The sequence below is a fragment of the Oryza brachyantha genome, chromosome 1 (genome assembly GCF_000231095.2).
Source record: "Oryza brachyantha chromosome 1, ObraRS2, whole genome shotgun sequence".
Taxonomy (NCBI): domain Eukaryota; kingdom Viridiplantae; phylum Streptophyta; class Magnoliopsida; order Poales; family Poaceae; genus Oryza; species Oryza brachyantha.
The window spans coordinates 22,726,582-22,752,477 of NC_023163.2; the positions used below are offsets into that span (position 1 = coordinate 22,726,582).

General features: G+C 44.0%; 4 protein-coding genes across 6 annotated transcripts; 2 read left to right on the top strand and 2 right to left on the bottom strand.

Annotated features, from left to right (window-relative positions):
* Nucleotides 1-3,541: 3,541 nt before the first annotated feature.
* On the top strand, nt 3,542-8,111 carry LOC102720391 (hexokinase-9-like). The gene is given in 9 exon segments (XM_015834287.1): nt 3,542-3,813; nt 5,522-5,672; nt 5,761-5,943; nt 6,147-6,221; nt 6,351-6,506; nt 6,726-6,824; nt 6,890-7,020; nt 7,611-7,702; nt 7,789-8,111. Coding segments are annotated over 9 exon segments (1,482 nt in total).
* A 353-nt stretch (nt 8,112-8,464) lies between these two features.
* On the bottom strand, nt 8,465-11,461 carry LOC102718781 (elongation factor 2-like). Its single transcript, XM_040522428.1, has 3 exons — nt 11,371-11,461; nt 10,820-11,232; nt 8,465-10,721 (listed from the first exon to the last, which is right to left on the bottom strand). Exons 1-3 carry the CDS (start codon nt 11,459-11,461, stop codon nt 8,670-8,672), a joined length of 2,556 nt encoding a protein of 851 aa, XP_040378362.1. The 3' UTR covers nt 8,465-8,669.
* A 2,708-nt stretch (nt 11,462-14,169) lies between these two features.
* On the top strand, nt 14,170-16,093 carry LOC102719056 (senescence/dehydration-associated protein At4g35985, chloroplastic-like). Of its 3 annotated transcripts, none has more exons than XM_040522433.1 (5): nt 14,170-14,927; nt 15,021-15,154; nt 15,238-15,404; nt 15,551-15,676; nt 15,778-16,093. In XM_040522433.1, the coding sequence occupies exons 1-5, from the start codon at nt 14,334-14,336 to the stop codon at nt 15,909-15,911; spliced, it is 1,155 nt and encodes a 384-aa protein (XP_040378367.1). In that variant the 5' UTR covers nt 14,170-14,333; the 3' UTR covers nt 15,912-16,093. The 3 variants fall into 3 exon arrangements, with proteins under 3 accessions (XP_040378367.1, XP_040378371.1, XP_006644642.1); XM_040522437.1 differs by having other exon boundaries at nt 14,171-14,927; nt 15,551-15,643; XM_006644579.3 differs by having other exon boundaries at nt 14,176-14,927; nt 15,551-15,635.
* A 257-nt stretch (nt 16,094-16,350) lies between these two features.
* On the bottom strand, nt 16,351-18,282 carry LOC102719337 (40S ribosomal protein S24-1-like). The gene is made up of 5 exons (XM_006644580.3): nt 18,112-18,282; nt 17,987-18,028; nt 17,728-17,898; nt 16,868-16,954; nt 16,351-16,775 (listed from the first exon to the last, which is right to left on the bottom strand). Exons 1-5 carry the CDS (start codon nt 18,193-18,195, stop codon nt 16,743-16,745), a joined length of 417 nt encoding a protein of 138 aa, XP_006644643.2. The 5' UTR covers nt 18,196-18,282; the 3' UTR covers nt 16,351-16,742.
* Nucleotides 18,283-25,896: the final 7,614 nt, after the last annotated feature.

Below are 25,896 nucleotides of genomic sequence, written 5' to 3' on the forward strand. Positions count from 1 at the left end.
CTACTCCTTTAATGTGTTACTTTTATTTGACGCCGTTAACTTTTAAATCATTCATTTTATTCAAAACTTTTATCCAAACATGTAAAATTATAAGTCATGTTTCTTTACTAATAAATTAAATCGTAATAAAATAATTCATAATTATTTATATTTCAAATATGACGAACGATCAATCATAAATAAAAAGTCAACGGTATCATATAAAAAATCGAAGAAAGTATTATGGATCCCATTGTTTTGTTTTTTGGAAGAAAACCAAAACCAGATTGTTGTGAATAAAAAAGAATGTCAGTAAAACTTTGTCTATAAGAACTTAAAAAAAGGTAAAATAAATCACGATAAATTATAAAATTAAAATTTTGGTTTAGGACATGTCGTAACTACGAAACGATTAATGGAACCTATGACTACGTGAGTAGTGGGTGTATACGTGTACATTAGGAAGGTCGTGGATCGATCTACGGGTACTTTAGAGTCGACTCTAGTTTAGTTCATTTAGTTGAATTAGAGTTTGATCCTAAATTGCCCGTGCATCGACTCATGTCCATCCTTAACGTACGTGTGACATGATTGTGCCAAAAGTCTCATAATGTACAAGTTTTAGCTAAGATTAAATCAATCCCATCATCGACCGGCTCGCACTGGGTCATTGTACGTAGCCCAGCTGAGGCGTACTTAGCGATGACACCTTTTGCACGTACAGTCTCGTTGGCAGTTTCATCCATCTTGCTCACGCTAGCTTACCCTACTACGCCGTCGTCGTGCGTAGTACGTGGTGCCATTATGCTGCTGTTGATTATTGTCCGATTTCCAAACCTAAAATTGGAGCACAAATCCTGAAGCCTATGTCCATCCTTTGTCCTGCCAGTCGCCAAACGTCATCCGCGCACGAGGAGTCAGGAGAGCTGGAGAGCCGAGAGCGGCGGTTGCGGGTCCGCTGCTGGGCCAAAAGGCGAAACTTGGCTGGACGAAGTCTCAGCAACAGCAAGGTCAGTACGGGGTGATACCGTAGCGGGCTCGGGGAAAAGCACCGGCCGGACCAATTCACCCGGGGAAAGCGCAAAGAACGATTGCCGCGGCGGGATCGCGGAGGCGATGGCCGCGTGATGAGCCAGTGCCAGTGCGACGCAGCACAGGCGCACATCGCGCGAGCTAGCTTAGTAACGCAAGCCGCAAAGGTCACCCCGTCACCGGACTCACCGCACGTTCGCAGTTCGCACCGACCAATCGATCGAACGAACGAGTGCGCCGGATAGCGGCGGACGGCCGGCCGGGATACCCCTTCTGACCGTGTTCTGAGTCTTTTGACCGAGCGCCCGATGCGCGAGAAAAGAATCGGACGCAGGAGGCATAAGAGCAGTTCCAATAGCAAGCTATAAACTACCTATAAACATATTTTAAAGAGATAAGAGAGGAGAGAGAAAAAATGTGAACTACTAATTTAATTTGTAGCCAGCTGCACATGAGCTTCAAAACAAAATATATATATGACATGTGGGACCATGTATCGATGTTTTGTAGGTAACTATTGTATGAATTGACTATTAGATTGATTATAAATAAATTGGAGCTAGCAGTTGACTATACTATTGAACTTGCTCTAAACCCACCGACGGTGCACGGAAACTTTGACATCATGGCTTTTCACTCCGGCTTATACTTATATAAGTTAAATTTAAATTTTTAATCTTAAATTCAAGTTGATTTTAGAGATTATTTATTATTTATTTTTTAGACTTTGCTTTTAGATCACAAATAAAACTTTTATAAAAAATAATTTCTTTTTGCAAATAATTCGTTCGCCTTTTTTTAAACAATCACCCTCTGACTCTATGTGCTACATGCTGCTCTATATATGCATGCATGTATACTGGTAAGTTGTTAGTAACTTTTAAGTAATATATTTTATTAACTACTGAATTTGATTATTATATTTATTGTAATGAAATCGCTATGACAAGATTCTACATGATTATATTATAGTAACATAAAAATATATGTTTCTTTCTATTAGACAGAGAGATGTTCCACTAAATACTTTGATATTATTCTATAGTCACTGGAGAGAGGAACTGCCAGATCTGAAATGAACTTTTATGTTTGAGTCAACATTTTTTAATGTTATCGTGTGTTAAATAGACAATATTGTATGCCGCTGTTTCATCAAATAGCCCATTGTTGAGTTTTTTTTCTTTCATGTTTTTAGTGCTAGAACGAAATACGTCATGTGAGATATATCCTCCAGTATGCATGTGAAACTGACGACGAAGCAATTACAGACCAAATTGCACCCTGAACAACCTACATGAGTTATCGTGTGCCTAGGAAGTAAGCCTTCATCTTTTAGCATATGCTTATAATCGGGGACGAATCTAGCGTGAGGCTGCGGAGGCTCCAGCTCCCTACACGTTTGGATCCCCTTAAAAAATAGGGGAAATATGAGGAGACGAAGAGGGAAGGAAGAAGAATAGGGGTTGGAGAAAGAAGAATGTAACCAACTCCCCCAACCTTCATATTCTAGGTCCGCCCTTGCTTATAATTATAAATCAAAATTTAATTTTTAATCTTAAATTTAAAGTTAACTTTAGGGGTTTTTATCGTAGTTTATTTTTCAGCCTTGACTTTTAGATAGCTAATAATACGTATATAAAAGTTATATTCATAAAAAGAAATTTCATTTATAAATATGTCGTTTGCAAATATACCCCCTTGCCATCCTAAACCCTAACCCAAAACACCCAGTACAAGAACAACAAGGGGAGCACCTACAAAATGGTCAGGCCCCCCACCCCTTCTTGCGAGCCGCATTGCCACTTCTATATATGTTTTTAGCGATTTAAAAGCCTATGTTAAAAATAAACTATGATTAAAAGACTTTAAAAATAATTCTAAATTTATAGTTGAAAAATCCAAAATTTTGTTTATAAGTATAAGAAAAATTGAAAAGATAAGAGTGCTAGATTGCTAGTATTAGTGACTGTTGCATTGTGTACCAAAATCTCCCATCTTGCATACATGGGCGTTGTAATATGCTTAAGTTTTCTTAGATGAAATTGAGTTGAGCTTTCGTATAGTACTCCTTTATAATTTCTATTGTTCTGGAGAATGACACAGCCTTCGGAGCCTCTACGTGAGTATGATTTTCTATAACAATATATACAAGCATATTAATAAATTTCTTTTATTTTTATTGAAGCACATGTTGTCATCTCCTAACTAAATATTTCTAGAGTTACTAACAGTTAAAGTTTTAAAATTTTAACTTTAATTATTAAAACAATAAGAATTAAAGTAGTAGTGCTTCAGAAACGTATCTTGACGAGCAAAGAGCCTAACGAAATCAGCCAGTTTTCTGTGGATCGTCCGATGCGCGTATGCAACGGCTGGATGCGCGTATATCAATTTCACACGTACGGCTGCCTGCATTGACCCCCACCGCGTCAGTCCGGACGAGCGTTGACCGCATGGCTTTAGTAAACCCACCGACTCGCCGCGCCGAGCCACCAAGGCCGCGGGGCGAGCGAACACAACTCCGTCGGCGATGAGGAAAGCGGCGGCGCTGGCGTCTGCGGCGATGGTCGCGGCCGTGGCGGTAGCGTCCGCGGTGTCGCGCCAGTGGCAACGTCGGGCGGTGAAGCGGTTGGAGCGCGCAGGGGCCGTGCTGCGGGGCCTAGAGGAGGGGTGCGCGGCGCCGGTGGAGCTGCTGCGGCAGGTGGCCGACGCGATGGCCGCGGAGATGCGCGCAGGGCTCGCCTCCGAGGGAGAGAGCGACCTCCAGACGATTGTCACCCACGTCGACTCCCTCCCATCCGGGTAAGGCCCCCCAGGGTTCCCCTTACCGCACAAGCCGCCAAAACCGCGGTACCACGCTCCCGCGGATCCCGCACGGTAACCGCAAAAACCATAAAAATCGTAATGAATTTGAATCCAAAAAATTTGAATTTAAACTCGTGCGGTTTTCACGGCTTATCACGCGATAAGCCGCGAAAACCGCGGTAACTACTTGCTGGAACAACAAATGAGAACAGCGGTTACCGCGTCTTACTGCGTGGTTTTTTAGCCAAAACCGTGGTTACCGCGAAAAAAACCGTGGTTACCGCGGATGTGATGTTAAATGCAAAAAAAAAACTTTAAAAAATCTAAAAAAATACATGAAAATAAGAAAATATTTTGTGACTATATTTACGATAATAGGACATGTATAGAGAAAATAAGAAAATTTCACATGACATTTTCTAAATTCTTAATATTGCAACATACAAACATACACTGGCATATCACCCTTCACCAAATAATTCACTCCAATAACAAGTAACGACAACTTCATTTTGATTACTGTGTCACAACTATATGTACTAAGATGCACGTATAATTTTTCTCTCTATATATTTTTCATATATCCATCGTGGTATATTTGTATTTCAACATTATGTACCCAAGTGTCTAATGTAAATTAATAATGACTTAACACAATATATTCTTGACAATCTTCCTATAAAATATTACTTGCAATAGGCTATTTTTTAATTTTGTTTCCCGAAATACTCGTTTATGATTTTTAATTACGCCGAGAATACATTTTTTTTCATTAATTTCTTTGACAAAACTATGCTATATATCAACATATACAACATATATTTTTTTCATTAAATTTTTTCTCAAACTTTTTAAATTCTCCTTAAATTTAAACTCAATTACCGCGACTTACCAAAATCATGCCTCAACGGAGGGCGTAACGCGAACCCTGAGGCCCCAGCCTCCTCACCCCCAGTACTGCACACTACAGTAGCACTCACTACCCCACCTCTTCGATTCAATTGGAGAGCGATTGACGTCGGCTGAGGCGAACTACTCCTTTCTTGTTACTTTCTCTTTCGTTATCGGGAGACAGGGTGAGGCAAATCCCAAAAGAGGGACCATTTTTCTGTACTTGACTGCTTGCGCTGCCTCGCTTTCTGAGTTGGATGCCGCTGTGCTTTCCTAGGATGATGATATGTGTTGTCAACAATATGCGAAAATTTCTGATTTACTTGATTGGATAGATTTTTTTTACGGATGTTTTCACATGCTCATTTTGTCTAGAAATCGATGTGACATTGTGACCTAAGGGTTGATACGTAACTTGATCAGGGGTATGTTTATGGCTTTCTGTCTTCTGTATGAATTCAAGGGGGAAATGAATGGTGTGTCCTAGATTCCCAGGAGTTAAAAGTAATTGAAGAATCCTGTAAACACACATAGTCCTGGCTTAATTTACATTGTAGAGTAGGTTAGTAGGTTTTAGCGAGAGCACAATAAATTTACCTTAGCTATATGGTGCAAGCTGAAATAAGCAAAGCGCCATGAATCCATCATCCGTGGTATGACTACATGAAGAGATTGTATGGCTGCAGCGTACATATGTCTGTCTGAACTTGTCAAACTGGATAACTTGTTTGGTCCATGGCTATATTTAAACTGTTTCGTGAATTTGCACTTTCAGCTCACTGTGTCTGATATCTGTTAAAAAAAACTATTGAAGGGATGAGACAGGGATGTTTTATGCACTTGACCTTGGAGGAACAAATTTCCGTGTTTTACGAATTCAATTAGGAGGAAAGGAACAGCGAGTTATCAAGCAAGATTCTAAAGGGATGTCCATTCCACAACATTTAATGTCCAGCAGTTCACATGTAACCATGTCCCACTTCTGCAAGTTTGTTCTAACCAATTATTTCTATTCCATACTAAGCTTGGCATATTTGGTGTAATTTTGATCAGGAATTGTTTGATTTTGTTGCTGCTGCATTAGCAAAATTTGTTGCCTCTGAAAGTGAAGACTGCTGTCTTCCTGAGGGTACCCAAAGAGAATTAGGTTTTACATTCTCCTTTCCAGTGAAACAAACATCATTGGCATCTGGTACTCTCATCAAGTGGACGAAGAGTTTTGCAATCGATGAAATGGTCAGTTTGGTTACCTCATTATGAAAACCAAATTAAAATCCTAAGTGTATAAGGCAAAGACAATATCCAGCTTCATTTTGAACAAAATAATAATAATGTGGCATCCTGGATCAAAATTTACAAATTATGAGTTTTCTTTTCGTTTTGTGAGATCTTATGTATCCTGTTAACTATTTATAACTTGCATGTTGCATTGAAGTCAGGTTGGCAAGTATGTTGTGGCTGAATTAAACATGGCTATCAAACATCAAGGACTTAATATGAAAGTCACAGCATTGGTTAGCTTCTTTTGATACCCATTTTAGCTTAATGGTAGAAATACTACTAGAAAACAATGTTACGACTAGATGTCCAGTTTTATTGGACTGGCAACATAGAAACTAAATTATAAAACACTACCTTTTCAGGTTAATGATACAGTAGGGACATTAGCCGCTGGGAGATATGTGGATCATGATACTATTGCTGCTGTTGTACTGGGAACTGGCAGTAATGCAGCATACATAGAGCATGCAAATGCAATTCCTAAATGGCATGGCCCCCAGCCCATGTCTGGAGATATGGTGCGTTTCTTTAGTCTATACTTCTGCAGTTATGCTTGCTAGTTACTTCAGCTCACATTATCCCAAGGTAGAAGCATACATGAAAGATTGTGCACAGCTGCTTATATTTTGTACTCCTTCCTGAATAACAAAAGGACACACTAAAGAAATACTTTTGCCTTATTGATAATTTTGATGTGTTTATGAGGATGTTTTATTAGTTACTTGGTTTTGTAAAAGGTAATAAACATGGAATGGGGTAACTTCAAGTGCACTCATCTTCCACTGACTGAATTTGATCGAGAGTTGGATGCAGAAAGTTTGAACCCTGGAGAACAGGTACTGCCCCTTGATATTTTGTTTCTCCCTTTTTTGGGTAATCCATATGGTATTTTCCCTGCCAGATTTACGAAAAGTTGATTTCCGGTATGTATATGGGGGAAATTGTCCGAAGAATCTTGCTAAAGATGGCTTGAGAAGCTGCCATTTTTGGTGATAATATACCTCCAAAACTTGAGAAACCATACGTTCTAAGGTATGTTCAGTGTTTTTTTCATTTTCATTTTGATCCAATATTTGTCAAGAAGCTCGTGATAAGGCGCGACAGCACTTGTAGCTATCATTCACTAATCTATCATGTAAAAAGGAAAAAAAATCCAGCTGAACTGCTGATGAATCTGTAGTTGCCTTCATATAGCCTATGACAAACTTCAGGGTAGCTATTAGAATTCTATAAAAGATCACGCTGATCAGGTAAGAACTGAATTGTATCAGCAAGAATATAAATTGAAGAATGTCCTCTTAAGTGAGAACACCCTTCAGATTGATATTTCTTGTAGTATAGATATGGCTAGACTACCAATGAACAGAAGCAATTTCGTCAGTTGAAGATTTAGGTTTTACGTAGCTTGCATTTGAAACTTTGCTGAGTAAAGCAAGCATTTGAAAATATTATGTGATTAAATAGAAATAAACAGACAAGTGAGAAATTTCTCTAGGCTTTACATAACTAATTTATCATATTTCCTGGATTAAAACCTTAGTGGGTAGCTCTTAAAATTAAAACCAAACTATTTACTTTTTCGACAATTGCCATTTAAAGACTAGATTTACATTGCATTCCAGGACAATCGACATGCTGATGATCCATCGTGATATATCGTCTGATCTCAGAACAGTTGCCGACAAGCTGAACGAAATCTTGGGGGTATTGCTCATATTTGGACCTTCACTAATACTGCCATTTGTTCAATTCCTACAACCGAATGATCTTATTTGGTTTTCAGATCAAATGTACCTCTCTCCAAAGTCCAAACGAGGAAGCTGGTTGTGGATGTTTGTGAGGCTATTGCGACACGCGGGGCACGACTTGCTGCTGCCGGGATATACGGCATCATGAAAAAGCTCGGTCGGCATCCTGACAGAAGGTCCGTGATCGCTGTGGATGGAGGGGTCTATAAATACTACACTTTCTTCAGTCAGTGCATGGAGAGCACTCTGAGTGACTTGCTTGGGCAGGAGCTAGCATCCTCTGTTGTGATCAAACCTGTCAATGATGGCTCAGGCGTTGGGGCTGCTCTTCTGGCAGCCTCCTATTCTCAATACCGCCAGGCTGATGAGTACTAGCTGAATCTCATTATATTCCTCCCAAAAGCTAACCCTATGTACAAGGATGATCAATATGCAATACTGGATTCTGAAGCGATAGAAGCTATACAGTTCCCTAAAGGGCTAAATGTGTAGTAGTACTTAACATGTGGCAATTGTACATTAACCCTATGTGCAATATCTGCAGTCTTCGGTGTATATGAGTTCTTTTTTTCTGCATATGGTACTTAGGTACTGCAATGTTTGTTCACCTCTGCATTGCAAGATCTGTTCAGTCTCAGTGAGTTAATAGATTGATTACTGCCATATAAAGCATGATCTTAGCAAATCGAACACGGTCATAAGATGAACTGAGACATAACGCAGCGAACAGACGAACAACACTTCTATTCATGCTTTAGTAGTAGCACACAATATTCATAACAAAATCTGCTCAAAGGTTACATATTAAGCACAACTTGCTACTTAACTTAAGTTTCCTTCCTAAACTTAAACTGACAAAAAACAACGGCTACTCACCCTGTCATGCTCGAACAAGAACGAAGACAAAAATAGGGATAGCATGTAAGAGGCAGCTCAAAGCTTATCCTCGTACTCTGACAGCGGGACCATGATGTCCTTCAAACCCTTCCTCTTCCTGATATCGGCGATCACCTTAGCCGCATCAGAGTCCTCCACGAGCGGATCAGACGGCATGATCTTCCAGTGGTCGAAGACGCACTGCGGGAATGCCTGGCCGGACGTGTCGGCGCGGAGCCTCTCGGTGAAGTCGAACGACTCGGCGACGGGGAGGTAGAACCTGAGGTTGACCAATGGCGTGCCGGGCCTAAGGATCTCCACCAGACTGCCCCTCCGGCTGTGCACCACGGTGTAGACGTTGCCCGCCACCGCCTGCGGCACCTGGATATCCACCAGGTACATGGGCTCCATCAGGCGCGGCGACGCCGTGAGCTGCGCGGCGTACATGGCCCGGCGTGCGGTCGGGATGATCTGGGCGCCGCCGCGGTGGATGGAGTCGGAGTGCAGCACGACGTCGCAGAGCTCGAAGCAGACGCCGCGCATGTTCTCCTCGGCGAGCGCGCCTTCCTTGGACACCCACTGGAAGCCGGCGACCACCGAGTCCCTGATCTCGTTCAGGTACTGGACGCCCTTGCACATGTCGACGAACATGTTGGGGCCCTTGGTCTCCGGACCGAAGGCCCAGATCTTCTTGGCCAGGTCCTTGTCCCAGCCGAACTCCTGGCAGAGGATCTTGGCGCGCTCCTTGACGTCGTCCTTGGGGCCGATGCGCTCGTCGTCAATCGCATTGGACAGCGCCTTCTTCTCCTGCTGCTGATCCTCGTCCGTGTCCAGCGGCCGGGCCTCCATGTACAGCCTGTTGTGCTTGTTCGGCGACTTGCTCAAGACGGTGCGGCACGAGTTGCTGACGACGGTCTCGCGGTAGGTGATGATTGGCGGGCCAACGATTATCTCGGTGCCGCTCATGAAGTCCTCTTGGAGATCCTTGAGGCAAATCTCCAGGTGGAGCTGCCCCACTCCGGCGATGACGTGCTCGCCGGACTCCTCGATGGTGCACACCACCAGGGGGTCCGACTTGGCGAGGCGCTTCAGCCCTTCCACGAGCTTGGGCAACTCGGAGGCGTTCTTGCAGGCCACCGACTTGCGCACGACCGGCGCCACGGAGAACTTCATCGCCTTGATCGGGTGAGCGTCCACCGCCTTCTCGTCGCTGAGCGTGGCGTTCTTGGTGATGAACTGGTCAAGGCCGACCATGGCGACGGTGTTGCCGCAGGGGACATCCTCTACGGACTCCTGCTTCTTGCCCATCCAGATCACCGTGCGCTGCATCGTCTTGACGTACAGGTCCTTCTTCTCGCCGGGCACGAAGTTGGGGCCCATGATCCGCACCTTGTTGCCGGTGCCCACCGTACCGGAGAAGACGCGGCCGAAGGCGAAGAACCTCCCCTTGTCGCTCGCTGGGATCATCTTGGACACGTAGACCATGAGGGGTCCCTTGGGGTCGCAGTTGCGAATGGCGGTGGCGTAGGGGTCGTCGAGGGGCCCCTCGTACAGGGTCTCGACGCGGTACTGCTGCGCCATGGCCGGGGACGGCAAGTGGAAGATGATCATCTCGAGGAGGGCGTCGCTCGCCGGCAGCCACGCCTGCATGACGCGCTTCATCAGCTTTTTATCGGTGAGCTCCTTCTCGTCGGCCCTGAGCGTGACCTCGAGCTTCGCCAGCATCGACCACAGCTTCTCCTTGTCGTCGGTCATGCACGCCGAGATGATCTGGCGGATGGGCTCGTAGCAGAACTGAACGAACCCGCGCTGGCACGTCGGCGAGTTCGTCTCTGTGTTCGTCCACTTCTTGGTGACCGGGTCGAAGAAGTTCTCGCCCCAGAGCCGCTCAATCATCTTGGCCTCGTCCACCTTGAACTTGGCCGCATATCTCTTGGCAAAGCTGGACAGGGTGAAGGCCCAGCCGTGCAGCCCGGCCGAGAAGGCCACCGTGCCCTTCTCCGGAGCCACCAGGCAGTTGCCCAGCTTAGCATCCTCGTACGGCGCCATGGTCACGTTCACGTTCTCGATCACGCGGGAGAACACCTGGTACGCCTCCTCGCCGTTTTGCTGCGTGCGCGCGCACACACACACGAGATTGGTGAACCAAACAGAGCAGGCAACCAACCATGTCAGAGCGCGCGCGAGGTGTCGGGAAGAGCGCGTACCTGGAGCTCAAGGAAACAGCGATCCATCTTGTTGACGGTGAGGACGGGCTTGATCCGCTCGGCGAGCGCCTGGCGGAGCACGGTCTCGGTCTGGACGCAGACGCCCTCGATGCAGTCGACGACGACGAGGGCGCCGTCGGTGATGCGGAGCGCGGCCGTCACCTCGGAGGAGAAGTCGATGTGCCCGGGCGAGTCGATGAGGTTGATGAGGTACGAGCTGCCGGCGCGCACGCCGTCGAACCTCTCGAGGGACTCTTCCGCCATCTCGTAGTAGAGCGATATGCCCGTCGACTTTATGGTGATGCCGCGCTCCGCCTCGTCCGCGCGCGTGTCCGTCATCCGCACGTCGCCGGCCACGTCCTGCGCGATGATGCCAGCCGCCGCCACCAGCGAGTCGGTAAGCGTCGATTTCCCTGCAGATTTCCCAACACAAAACACAGTCAAACGAATCGCATGCACATCCATTCTACATTACTATCCTTCGGACCTTCACCCACATGCGAAGCGACGGATAGAATAGAATCGATATTTTGCATCACTGAACAACACACCATGATCAACGTGGGCGATCACGGACATGTTCCGGATGTTGTGCTTCTTGTCCATGCTCGCGCGGAGCTCCTCCGCCGTGAACCTCACCATCTTGGCCCGCCTCAAAGATCTGCAAGCAGACGCACACCCGCGTTTCAGCGATGAAACTTGAGTTAGAATTAATTCAAATACATTATAATTCAAATCGGAAAGCAAAGATGGAGAAAGGTAAAAATGAAAACCTGACGACGAGCAGGGAGGCGCAGCTCAGGTGAGTGGGTGGAAGGACAGTGTCAGGCGTGCTGGCGATACCGCGATATATAAGCCCGAGGGCTTCTTGACGTCTACGGAAACTCAATCTGACCGTCCACCTGCGCAAACGCGGCCAAGCGGGATACTTGGGCGTATCCGCGACGTCCATACCCTTTCCACTACGGGACGCGGACGAGAGCTCTCGCTTTTAAACCCCCGGCCATCTCTCCCGGTCCCACCTCGAAATGGCCCGCAACAATGGAGTAAAATATTTCTTTTTCACTTTTGCTACTATCAAAAGTTTGATTTTTTTTCTGTTAAACGCGCGCAATACATGGGACTGAGAAGAAGATATGTATGAGTTTTTTTTGACTTACGTGCATGTCTTAAAACTATCATCTAACGGCAATGATCGGATTTGATCGATGAAACTAAAATTTTCAAACATTTGACCACTAGACGGGCCCTTCCTTTTCCAAGACATGGAAACCAAGGTTCAGTGATTTCTCATGTACTGGTAACTTTTTTATTTTTTAACTTTTTTTAATAAATAATTTCATATCTAAACCTCGGAGAAAAATATTTTCACCATATTAACCTTTTTAGCCACGGCACAAATAGCGTGGCTAAAAGGTTTATACGATAAAAATATATTTTTTTTCAAGATTTAATAATAAAACTATTTATTAAAGTTAAAAAAAAAGCCAGGTGCACGAGTGAGGCAGCCGGGTTGTAATGCCATTCACAGTGCGACGGACGTAGCGTTTCACCACGCCACTTCCGCCGCCAGTCGGCGTGGCGGAGAGAAGGGGAGGAAGATGTACCCTCACCAAGTTGCTCGTGTCCTCTGCAAGACGCGAGCGCCTCGACAGAGATTGCAGCAGGGGGCGGTGAGAAACCGCGTTGTGGAGGTCGCGTCCTCGCCTCCACTCGGCCCGACGTGGGTCCCAACGTTTCCGAGCAAAGAAATAGAGTGAGAAGGCCGGCGATCGGAGTGAGGGGCATGTGCTCGACTTACCTTCGCCGAGCAGCGGCCACCACATATCTCTCAAGCTCACAGGACGTCGTCCGTGAAGCTCATCCCACCACTGTCGCTAAGCTCAGATCTGCGCAGCTCCGTCGGTGGCCGACGCCTCCTCAATCCCGAGCTCCGCGCCACTCTGCCGGAGGCCATCGCATCCTCCTCCACCCCTAGCTCCGAAGCCGTGCCACCGAATCCACGTCGTCGGAGTTGCGACGCACTCGGCCGCCCCGACACACTCACCTTGGCGGCCCCAAGCTCACCCCCGTTAGAAGGGTATTTGTGTAAAATATTGTACTAATTTTATTATGATTCTCTTATCTTTAGGGTTTTTAGGGTTTTTATGGTAAATATTTAGACTTTATACAAATAGGAAAACTATGAGGGCTAAAATAAAAAAGTGCAGGGACTGACTTACAAAATATTAGAGACACTTGCACTATGATAAATGGTTTTTTTTTTTGGATGAATGGTCTCATCCTAGTTGGAGGGTGAGGATCCTTAACGAGGATCCATGCACCGTAAATGCCCTAATGTGATTTGGGCTGACAGAATGTGATCCATAGGGAGCCAGGTTGATGGTGGGCTGGATGGCTGCAAGGGAAGAACGAAAATAACCGAATGGATGGGCTTGACCGAGAAAAGGATGAGGCCTTAAATAAAGGAATACGTGCAGGAAAGAGAAACTGAGAAAGCCGAACCAGTTCGTTCAATGGAATATGAGAGATTCGATTAATATTATATGGCTACATTAACTTTGTGAGCCACCAAAATGTTTACATATAAAAGATAGTGCCTTTTAACTTTTCACGGAAAGGCTTGCATATGGATGGTACCGAGTGCCGACTATGGTCGGCACAATCCATGGCCAAAACCGTGATCCAAATGCTCGTGCTGCAAATGACGTAGGGCTTCGGGTCTTCGGCATTTAAGATTAGAATCAACGACTCTCTTTGTTTAAAAATACGGCCATTTCATAAATTTGAATCTTATAATAAAATGAGGGACTTTACCGCTATTAAAATATATACATATTTTTTATTACTATTTGTCTATTTATCTCATCAGTTACTTATAATTTATTTTTTTCTGTCGGTATAAACACATATTTCCCCACCACCTATCTACGTTTTCTTCATAACGTTAGTCTCTACTAAATAAATACTGAATAAAATTATCTAATCATATGGTTCTTTTGAGGCAGTAAATTAACCTAAAGTTGTCTGTGTTTGTATAAATGGCATTCTTACCTTTTTGTTGAACATTTGTACTCCTAAATACCACCTCGGTCTCAAAACACTTGGTGGTTTAATTTTAGGACTAATTGAATTATAACGATACGAGTATTTTGAGACTAATTAAATCACAACATTAGAAGTAGACTAAGATAATATACAATATACGATGAAACGAATGTTTGGAACCTGGTTATTCCAATATCATCCTCTCAGGCGCGAAAGAATGTATTAGCCACGAAGAATGGAATAAAGGCACACCTCTCGGCCGCAAAAGGGACGAGAATGCTCGTTGCCTGCTGCAATGGAATTATTCGATGCCCCTCTTCTGTTCGAGTTTTCGATATGTTTGAGAAAGCTAGCTACGTGATCAAGAATGGCTGCCTATATTAGTGGTTCAGTTCATCACAGCCTCGTCCTCTGAATCACTCGCCGACTTCGCGTTTGTGTAGCCGCCACCTAGCTCGCTCTGGGCATGGCCTGCTGCGGCGGCATGTCGTCGACGTCGAGGCCGCCGAGGGGTATCCGCGAGGAGACGCTGCTCCGCGTGCCCGGCGCGTCGGTGCACCTGCTGGACGGCGCCGAGGGCCCCGTCGAGCTCGCCCGGGGCGACCTCGCCGTCGTGCGGATCGCCAAGGACGGCGTGGCCGTGGCCACCGTGGCGCGCGTCGGCCGCGACCTCGGGTGGCCGCTGACGAGGGACGAGCCGGTGGTGAGGCTCGACCGGCTGCACTACCTCTTCACGCTGCCGGACAGGGACGGCGGCGCGTTCCTCAACTACGGCGTCTCCTTCGCCGCGCCCAACGACGCGCTGCTGGCGTCGCTCGACGCGTTCCTCAGGGCCAACGCGTGCTTCTCCACGCCTTCGGCCGGCGCGCCCGCGCCATCGAGGAGCTACACCGCCACCGCCACCGCCACTAACACGCCGCCGGCGACGACGGACGGATACTGGAACGACTACGCGCCGAGGATGGAGGGCTACAACAACGTGCTGGCCAAGGCGATCGCCGCCGGCACCGGCCAGCTCGTGAGGGGCATCTTCATGTGCAGCGACGCGTACGCAAGCCAGGTGCGTGCCCCTCTAGCCCCTCCCCTCTTGTCTGCTCTGAGCCCTCTGACACCTCCAATCCGTAGCTTAATCCGGCTTCAATTCCGTGTGCAGGTTCAGCGCGGAGCCGACCTGGTTCGTCTTCAAGCTGCCGGCAGCGTGAGCAAACGAGTCGGCGGCGCAGGCGGCGGACCTGGCCGGACAGGCCAGGCGGACGCGAAGCGTGGAGTCAACAAGAGCCTCAAGAGGCAAGTGATCCAACTAGCTACCGGAGAAATATGATGCTACCTGTACTGCATGATGCTACTTCTTGCGTTGGCTTGTTCTTCAGGGTCAGGAAGCTGTCGGAGATGACGGAGAAGATGAGCCAGTCGTTGCTCGACACGGTCATCGCGGTGACGGGATCCATGGCCGCGCCGCTGCTTCGTTCCAAGCAAGGGAAGGCCTTCCTCGCCACCGTTCCAGGGGAGGTCATCCTGGCCTCTCTTGACGCTATCAGTGAGTGTCCTGCCGCCAATTTGCTTCACCCTCGAGTTCTCCACGGATCGAGGCTTTGCTACGTCAATCAGAATAACGAATCTTAGTGCTCGGAATAACGAAGCTTATGCCCAATCTTTTGCATTGGTTGGCTTTTGTTTTGGTAGATAAAGTTATGGACGCTGTGGAGGCTGCTGAGAGGAGATCACTCGCTGCCACTTCCAATGTTGTCGCTGGTGCAGTGTCGAGGAGGCAAGGAAGTTCAGACATCGCTGCCTTATATATTCTTCCGTGTATTAGCAATTTAGCATCAAATTCTCAATCTAGCTCGGATATATCTCCAAGCAGTTGGGAACATCGGTTGTCAAACGTCAATTAGCTTTGTGCTTCGTAGGTATGGAGAGAGCGCCGGGGAGGCGACGGAGGACGCGTTCGCGACGGCCGGCCACGCCGTGGGGACGGCATGGAACCTCTTCAAGATACGGAAGGCCGTCACGCCGTCGTCCTCCCTCCCGGGGAACATGGTGAAGAGCGCCGTCAGAAACAGAAAATGACGGGCGGCGGCAGAGAACAGCGGCTACACACGACGCCGCGAGTGTGTTGCGTAGGCTGAACGATGTACTGCTAAGTTATAAACTCTCGGTCCTCTTACTTGTTCACTGCCTGGTGAAGCAACGAGGACATAACTTAATATTTACATTAGCTCTAAACTGCTACGAATTATATAAAATGTCAGTATACCGTGTTGCCCCGCAGAAGACATTCTGGAGTCTGGACATAACAGAGGAGAACGGCCAAAGCAACTAGCTAGGCTAGATTGGGCATGCATGCTACGAGATCAAGTAAATATATTAAGCATGTGCAACTGACAAACTGATATGCTGGCATGAAAATATTAATACAACAAAGCGGCTACGAAGCATGCAGGTCCAATCCACACAAATACACAATCAGGCACAAGATCAGGTTTTAACATGTAAACAAATTCTCAACGAGAGCCTAGTTCAAGGCTTTATGCAGCAGTAACTTGTGTACCAAACGAAGTCCACCTTTAGCTTGGCCCCATAACCGTTAAGACTTGTTGAGGGGAAGAAGGGATCATCAAACCACAGAATAATTTGCAAGATAAAACAGGTCGGCTTGCAAGTTACAGCCTTCCAACGAGGACTTCTAACTCTAGCATAAATAAATGTTAAAAGTCATAACATGCTATAGCCAAACTGGCTAAGTTCCTTCCACAATCACAAAACTTGACTTCAGTACTGAGCGAGGGAAAACAACAAAAACTAACAGGAACATGATTATGCCATTGCCATTAGAAACCACAGAGTTCCCCAAGACAGTAGTACAAATGACTGTTCACTTCTTTTTCCCAGCATCACCAGCCTTGGTCTGCAACAAAAACCAGCATGTCCATTAGTATTGCAAAGCAGCCAACATCTATGCTTCAAGAAATGGCATATCCCAAGTAACCAATAGCTCACCTTCTTGACACCACGGATCTTCTTAGCCCTGTTCTTCCGTTCTTTCATTTGCTTGCGAGACTTCTCAACCTTAGTAGCAAGACCATTCTGAAAAAAAGGAACAAAGGGAAATGAACTTACATGAATAGTCATAAATGAGAAGCATGGAAAAATAAAACCCAGAGTGGTGGAATAAAAATACAGTACTGGACATAGGTGGTGTCCATCACTTTCTACAACGATGAATTGCACAACTCATAGACATGAAGTCCGCTTTAATCAAATGTTACAAAATAAAAAATTACCATCAGTTTCTAGCCATTTATTACTCACGATGAGCATGAAGAAACAATTGAGTGGCATTCCTTTCTAAGGATTTATTACTCATGAGCACAAGAAAACAATTTACATTATAAAACATGTTGCTTGCTTCGTGCTGTTTCATCTAATCAGAAGAGATGCAAGACATTTCATGGGAGTACAATCTGAATGAAGCATGCTATGATATATTTCTAATATTAAAGGAATTACTCTTATTAGCTTCCAATATCACGCCAGAGAAGTGAAACAAGCACACCACAGAACGTAAAATGTTGCAGGTGTAGCCCGCATCCTTAAATTTTCATTGTTTATGTACTCAATTGCATCCGTCATACACACAGCATGATGATGCAACTGAATGACCCATGCTACAGCAGCACAGATAACGAAATCTCAGCAGTTATGGTTTACATTTTGAACATTTATTACTGATCCTGATACTAGTCAGTAGCGCGTGTTGCAACAAATGATTCGAATTCTACTAATTACACGAGGCACTGGCTACGCAGGGAAAAGGCACTATCCGGCCTCAAATAAGGAAGGACTAGAATGATACATACCCTGATGAGGCGGTACTTGGGCTCGTACTTCTTCGCGGCCTCAAGGTTGTCGTAGATAAGGCCGAATCCCGTGGACTTGCCGCCTCCGAAGTGGGTGCGGAACTTGAACACGAAGATGCAGTTCGCGTCCTTCACCTCGTACAGCTTGGCCAGCCTCTCCTTCAACTCAGCCTGCACAGCAAAACCCCCAGCCGCTGAGATCCGAAACACCGCACCTTAGCAGCACACATGTGTAAGATTTTCACCACCGAGATCTCACCTTAGACACGTTGGGCCGGCCGGGGTGGATCACCTCGAGCACCTGCGAGGGGGATAAAAGGGAGACGTGAGAGAGCCGCGGCGGCAAGGAAGAGGGAGAGCTCGGAGGATGGATAGTGCGCTCACGAATTGCTTGCGGGAGAGGAGGCGGTTGGTCATGAACTTGCGGGTGCGGAGGGTGACCGCCGTCGCGGCCTTTGAGTCCGACATGGCTGGAGTTCGCCGCGCCGCCGGGGGAGGAGAGGAGAAGTTGCGGGGGGCGTGAGGAGGAGCGCGGTAGAGGTTTGGCTGGCTGGCGGCACGAAAACCCTAGGCGAGGGTGCGGCGGGTACTTATATATGGTGGGCTTGGAGCCGGAGGCGGAGGAGCTTTGAGATTTGGGGGACAGGTGGGCTGTGGGCCTGGCCACATTAGGCCCATTAGCATTAGCGAGGTCTAAATCTTTAAGCCTATTTTCATCTTGTTCCCAATCTGATAAATAACTCGAGATTTGAAGAGACCATGTGTACGCATGCATCCTAAAGTCAATGAGATGATTAAAACGCTATGTCGGATGAGGATAAAAGAGACTCGTGCTATTTGCTCTCAGCCCGTATAGTGACATCTTTCTTTTCGTTTTCTTTGACATAGTGCTACTGCTACATGCCTACGTGCTCTGGCCTTGACTGTGACTGTAACTGTAATGTGATGAATTATCAAAAAAAAAAATAATGAGATTATGACAATATTATCTGGGTTGATATTATGTTTGACTAGTTTTTTTCAGTTAAGTTGCTAATGGATATTTTTTGTGTTGTAAAATACTACATCCGTCTCAAAATAATACTACTGTAACTTAAACCATTTGTTGTTAAAAAAACAGAGGTTGGGCTTAAGAAAAAGTTATAATTGGTTAAGATGGGAAAGCAGGTGGAGAAGTAAAATTAGGAGATAAATTTGAATCATATGAATAGTAATAGTTGCAGGAAGTATGTATCAATAGAATGTGAAAGAACAGCTTATCTAACTTAAACCTGATTTACCAAACAAGCTTCATTGGATTGAAAGACACACCGCATAAAATTTGAAACTGCTTCATTTTTACATCACCTTAGAGAAAGCAAGATTAGCTCAAAAAGAACGTTACAATACTTAGGCTCTTTTTGTTTGGGTCTAGGTTCATCGGCTTAAAGTTTTAAGCCGATTTTTTTGGCTTATATAGTTTATAAGCCAGTGGCTTTAAAACTTTATAATTAATAGTGGAGTGTCACCCCTATTCCAAATAAACCAAAGAAAGCTACTGGAGCCTAACTTTTGGTTGAATACTATAAAAGTGGCTTATGTTTTTTAAATAAAAAACTGAAGAAACTGCTTATTTGTTTTGGCTTATGTGACTTGATTAAGTCAGAATAAGCCCAAAAAAGGGCCTTAACCTTAATTTCAGCTTTTTGGGTCACACATGACCTTCTGTTATGATTCTTTTGTTACCGGTGATGATAGGACTTCTTTGATCTCATCCAAGTATCCAACGAGGCCCATATCAAAACTCACGAGAACTATATGATTTTCTATAGTTGGTGAACTTGTTCGAATAAAATCTTCTCATTATTCTATAGTACTGTTGTTACTGTGATATGTAGTACTCCACTTAACACTTGCACACATATACGTACCCCATCAACATTTTCTATCCACCTCAACAGATCGTGATGTAGTGATCTTATTGGGCTCAACACCTCAATAGATCGTGATGTGCTTTGGAGGGGGTCGGTCCCCTCTCATCGCTGAACCATTTTTTATCCACCGATTCACGAATCCCCATTTGCGAACCGATCGCTACTGCTAATCTGTGATCACCTTCCACCGACACAACAAATATTTAGTGGAGGATTAGTTTTTTTTTTCAAGATTATTCGTTGGCGTATATACGCATACTTCTTATATTGATAAATGATAATCTTTTTGGGAAAATAATATAAAAGTTAATTATCTAACATTTTTAAAATAGATTTTTTAACTTTGATATCATCATTGTAACATAAAATAGATATACAAAATCAAGTAATCTTTTATTTAGTTAACAAAAGAACACAGTTAGTAAAGAAAGGTGACCCATACATTACAAGACGTCCCTGTTGCCTGTTGCGTGGGAGAAACGAGATTACCATGACTCTCTCTCTCTCTCTCTCTCTCTCTCTCTCTCTCTCTCTCTCTCTCTCTAGTCGCTAGTGCCTGCTCCGTTAACCGACGCTATTGATCAGAAAAGTCTAGCAAAAAGACTATCGTTTTTTGGCCTTGTCACAGATGATACTGCGAGGAACGTGCTGCAATTTCACCACAGTGCAAGGAGGGCGTAGCTTTTGGAAGCAGCTGCTTATTCGGGGCAACTGATTGCAACATAAAACCATAAATCTGGCGGTGGATTGGAACGTGCTAGCTAGGTCCTGCAAATCGTTGGGAGAAACAAAAGAATGGTCCTCTGGCTACACGAGAATTTCACCATTTCGGGGTAATCAATCAACGGCTGAACTCTACAGTACAAGCACGCCACGGAATCAGAATCTTCTCCCTGCGTGCTGGAATTATCCCCCGCGAGAGGTCCGTTTCAAGTTAACAAACATCTTACGCGAGGATGATCCACTTGGCGCTACGCCTAGGCTGCCGGGGCCTGAATGCCTGATCAGCTGATCAAAGTTAACATCGCGCACGTTCCTCTCGGCGTTAAGGCTCTTTTGTTTTTCTGCTGTTCGCCTTCGCCGCAACGCAAGATGGACAATTATTGAACCGGACGTCGGACGTCCTGATTGCTCGTTTCAGAAAAATACGGTACATATGAATCTTGTTAAAGACCTGTGCAGCTCATGTTCTTAGGGTGTTAAGGAATTGCTTGGCATGGCCTAAGCCCAATAATTTTAGAAAAACAAACCCCGAGCGTAGCCCAACCCGTGGGATTTCTCGGGCTGTGTCAGGCTTTGTAGTTTTTTTTTCTCTCAGGCTTTTTCATAAATTTTGGAATTATTTTGGGGGGCTTTCGGTCATCAATGGCCTGACCCGGCGCATAATCGGACAAGGTCAGGCTTTTTTGGGTCGAGCCGAGCTTGAACAGGCTTACATCCTTCAATTTAACAATGTATCCTAATACCAACCTCTCTTTTACTTCTTTCTTCTCCCTCATCTTTTCCCTCCCTACATTCAACCTCTCCACCCACCAACGGAAGGCGGGAGGGGCGACGACCATCGAGTGTCGTAGCCTACGGGGCAACCTCAAAATTAGCTATTAACAACCTTCTCCCTCATGAGAGGCGGTGATGCTCCTGGGCCTATTCCGTTGAGGAGGACGTTCAAATAAGAGGCGGTGTCTCAGTTGCACACACCCAACGAGGAGGAGAGCTGCAAGAGGAGGGGTGGTGGCGCTCCTCATATCTTGTTCCGACACTAGTGACGACGTCTGCCATAAAGAGAAAAAAAAAGTTGAGCGCTTTAGGATCTAGAAGACACGCCTGACGCCATCTGTCAGGGGGCGAGAGGAAGCTCGGGTGGCTCGGGTAGTGTCATCCATCGATCGCCTTCATAATCGTTCTCCCTCGTTTAACTCCACCGACCCCAATGACCCCCTCCATCACCTTTGGCTTGCCTTGTCGAACTCACTTCCTCAACGGTGTTGCCACCCGACACCCTAGGGCCTTCATCCACCCACCATCGCCACACGACACCCAGAGAGCAATCTCCGCCTTCTCTAGTCGTTGAGGTTTGCCTGTGTGCAACCAACCTCTGTGGTCATAGACACTGAAGATTAATTGGGGAATGAGATGAGGCAGGGCCCATAGCTAGCAAGTCGTCACAAGTTGTCATGTTTGGTCACGGATGGAGAGATTTTTTTATCAGTCTCACAAGTCTGTTGGAGGACGAATTTTCACCAAAATTTTTAAATTTGGGTTTAGAGAGCCAACTGGCAAAACTGCTAGAGATGCTAGTCGATGGAATGATGGGGCATCGAGCCAAAAGACCACGTTTAGCTGGTCTTTTATTTTTCTGCTTATCTCTGTGAACATTGCTCTCTGATGTCACGTTGCACGTTTGTTCGCAACTTCGCATCCAGATTCTTCAGTTTTTTATAGTTACGACAAGATGGTAGGTTGCATAACTTTATTTTTGTCCAAAAGTTGCATTAGTAGATAAACTTCTAGTAAAAGACTTCTGCAGCCCATCTAATCATATTATATATATTCTCGTTACCTTAAGACTTAGAGCTCAGTAGCTCAGGAATCATGCGCTGGAATCCTGATAAACAATTCACAAGCACCAAAATGGGTTCAAATCCAGATAATCCGTGGCAATTGTCTCCGGCAAAAAGAACCTCCTTTTCGTTTTTTGAGAAGGAAGGAAATGGAGCTTGTGGTTTTATGACTACAGAGTATATTGGATAGAGATTTTTTTATTAGAAAATGGGATGAACCCTGCCTCTACATCCATATGGATGTACACAGCTATATATTGGATAGAGATGAACTAATAGAAAAGTCTTTTGTGTGCTCTTGATTCTTCTCTCAAATCCAAAGCATGCATGCAAGTAGTTTCCTCCCAATTTTTGTTTTGGTTTCTGCATATCAGTTCCGATAGTGTGTCATGAATCAATTGTTAGGTTTTTTTAATAAGTAATGCCTAGTGCCCCCCCCCCCTGCAATTCGTGCAATTTTCACAAAAGCTAATGTTAACTAATGTAAAAAATGTCCTTTCTGTTTCACAATATAAATATTTTTAACATTACCTAAATTAATATGTATGATAATGAATTTAGAGATATATACAAATTATGTATATTTATTAATAAATAAATTTAGACACAATAATAAAGTTTTACAATACGAACCTCAAGGTTGTGACCTCAGTTCAGGCTTATGGATATCATGTGGCTACGTAAATTATCTTATTATTTAGTAAAATTATCATTTGCTAACTTATGATTATCATGTGGATTATAGAGAATAAAAAGTGTGAGTTTGTTCTACTTTTATGTCTTGCTATTCTTTTCATAGTATTTTTTTATTTACAAGTTTTCTATAGAGGGATATTACTGGGAGGATTGTGAGCCAGGTCGAGCTAGGAAACAAGTCGAGCCAAACCAAGCTTAGATTTTAGCTTGTTTCCTGACCAAGCCGAGTCAAGCCAAACCAAGTCTATTTTCATGCTAGCCTTCATCAGTCGAGCCGACTCATTTCCGCCCCTAGGTGAATCATATTTAGACTATATTTGAAACGAACTCGAGGATATAAAAGAAATGATTATATTCGTCGTATAAGTTTCGTAGGAGTTTTAAACCCAAAGAAAGGGTTTCGGAGGCACTTGCAATACAATGAATTAATAAATGTCTTTTCGGTACGGCTAAAATATAACAAATTTGAGTTTGCAATTCTATATATGTATGAATAAAGAATAACTACCTGTATTACTTTTTTAAGAAAAACACTAACGTTATTTAGTATCAACGCATTTGGAAATACACCTAAAACTTCAAGTTTTAGCTTACTTTTTTGAAAGGTATATACCTTGTATAGCGACACTTCTTTCCGAAGAAGGTATAAAGTTAACACTACGAGCTATCTATTAGCTTTAAAATTTTTGTCTTTGAGGGATGTATTAAGGGGTTGTTTGTTTGCCAACCATATCTTGGCACCATTTATACTATAACCAAAATTGCCACTTGCCTAAGTTAATGTTAATCTTTGGCAGCTTAGCAATCTCAACAATGCTTCACTTCTATCTTTACTTCTATGTTGACAATCTCAAAAATTCTCCCGTGAAGCATCATTAAAAATTTAATTTTTTATTATTGGACAAAGTTGACAAGAAAAAAAAATTTCTACATAAATACTTTATTTATGTATACAGTTATGGACAAAAAAAAAATTTATTTGTGTTTAAATTTTGTGACTAGAAATATTTTATTTATATATAATGTTTATGAATAAAAACATTTCGTTTATTTATAGAGTTTACCGATGGAACCTATTTTTCCTATATATATTTAAGTAGAAGTTTGAAATTTTTTATTCACTTTTATTTGATAAGAGAACCCAATCTAACAAAAAAAATGCTGAGAAGGTTTCATACTAAATACGAGAAATTACATTTTTATTTTCCATAGATTTTTTTACGGTACAATGAAAATATTTTTTAAAATATTTAGTGGGGGTAAGTTAACAAAACCTCAAATTAAATTGTTAAAATAATGACATAACAAATTGCATGCATGCATGAGCTTTTGAGTTAGCTCTTTTATGCACTAACAGAACTAATATCCATGACGTGTTGAAGTATTCGTGGATTCTTGACACACACAACATCTAAATGGAATCAGTAAATGGGAACACAATTTACCTTTTACTTTTGTAAAATCCAAGTAAAAACACAATTAACAATAAATCTAGAATTACAGTAGCACTATGATTACATTCTACATTTTTCTATAAACAAAACATATGTTTCGCCTGAATAGGATGAAAATTCATGTTCAATACAGCTTTCGATCCACGACTATAGAATTTGCGTGGGGTAGAAGGGCTTGCACACGCAGCGGGGGGGGGGGATGGAAAAAAAAAGAGGAAAATGAAGGATAAAAGATAGAAAAGGAAAAAAGAAGATAAAAGAAAAACAAAAAGGACAGAGCGTGTGCCTAAAGATTTACGTGCCTGGTGCACTGCAATAGCTCGGGGGGTCCTCCGCCGACGGTAACGGCGACGGGGTTGGCGGCACGAGCGCGTACCCGAAAATACGATCTCGATCACCAAGTACATGTCGGTGAGTTTTGTGTCTAAGTCATTGGTCAAGTAGTTCCACCGTGCCACCAACTACTTCTTTCTTGTCGTCGTCTACTTCTCCTTCAGCCCGTTCGTGCCTTACCAGGCAACCTCCGTCTTAGTCCTGCTCATCATCGTCGTCGGGGTTGTCATGGCCAAGGGGGGCGTCAAGGACCGATGGCGCAGGTAACAGTGTCTGTCACTGTAATCTACATGTATATTTGTAAATATAATCTTTTATCTTTTATTTATCATAAAAGTAGTTTCGTTACGAAGCACGTGCATATGACTAGTCTAATCAGAGACGAACTTTGGGAGAAACCACCACATTAGCTCTAGAGGTTATAAATTCTCACATTAATCAAAGAAAAAAAAGAAAAACTTTGAAATGAACCACAACGTTTAATTTAGAGTATAAAAAATCTTACATCTCTACTACTCAAAAAACCAATTTTCCGGCACTCCCTCCCTCCTCCACATGTAGAGTGCTCACATAATGAGAAATCCATCCCCACATTGAGAAAACATAATAGAAACAAACCATTCCCCACATGGACAGTGCATCACGTTCACGACAAAAAAAATAGAACAAATAAGAAACAAGAAAAGATAAAAATACTAGGAGTTATATACAAAATCTAATTCTATTTTTTTGTTTAAAGAGTTGTATATGAACTTCAATTGTACGCCTGTTGTATGCTTTCAGCTCGTCAGTAGATTTTTCAGGTAGGGAAAACAAGTTGTTCTTCTGTCTCTTGGTCTGTAGTTGATGTATAGCTGGCTGTTGCTCGAGGCTGGACGGATTGTATGGCAAGCCGGTCGTTTCCCCGATAGATTTTTGTTTGTTTTGTATCCTTGGTGTTTTCTAAAAGCTGGGCTCAGGCCTCCTTCCAAAAAAATAATAATTATGTTTATAGAAATAGAATATGTAGTATATCATAAATTATACTTTTCTCAAGCTATACGCAAAATTACACATGAAATCTCTAGTTCTGACAAATTTAATATGTTTTTATCTCTTAAGTGCCACATATGTACCTCATGTATAGTCCAGATAGAGAAAAATTCCAAGTAGCGTTATTATTTTAGTCTGTTTAAACTGTTACACTTGCACGTCTCCCTATTTGTACAGGTG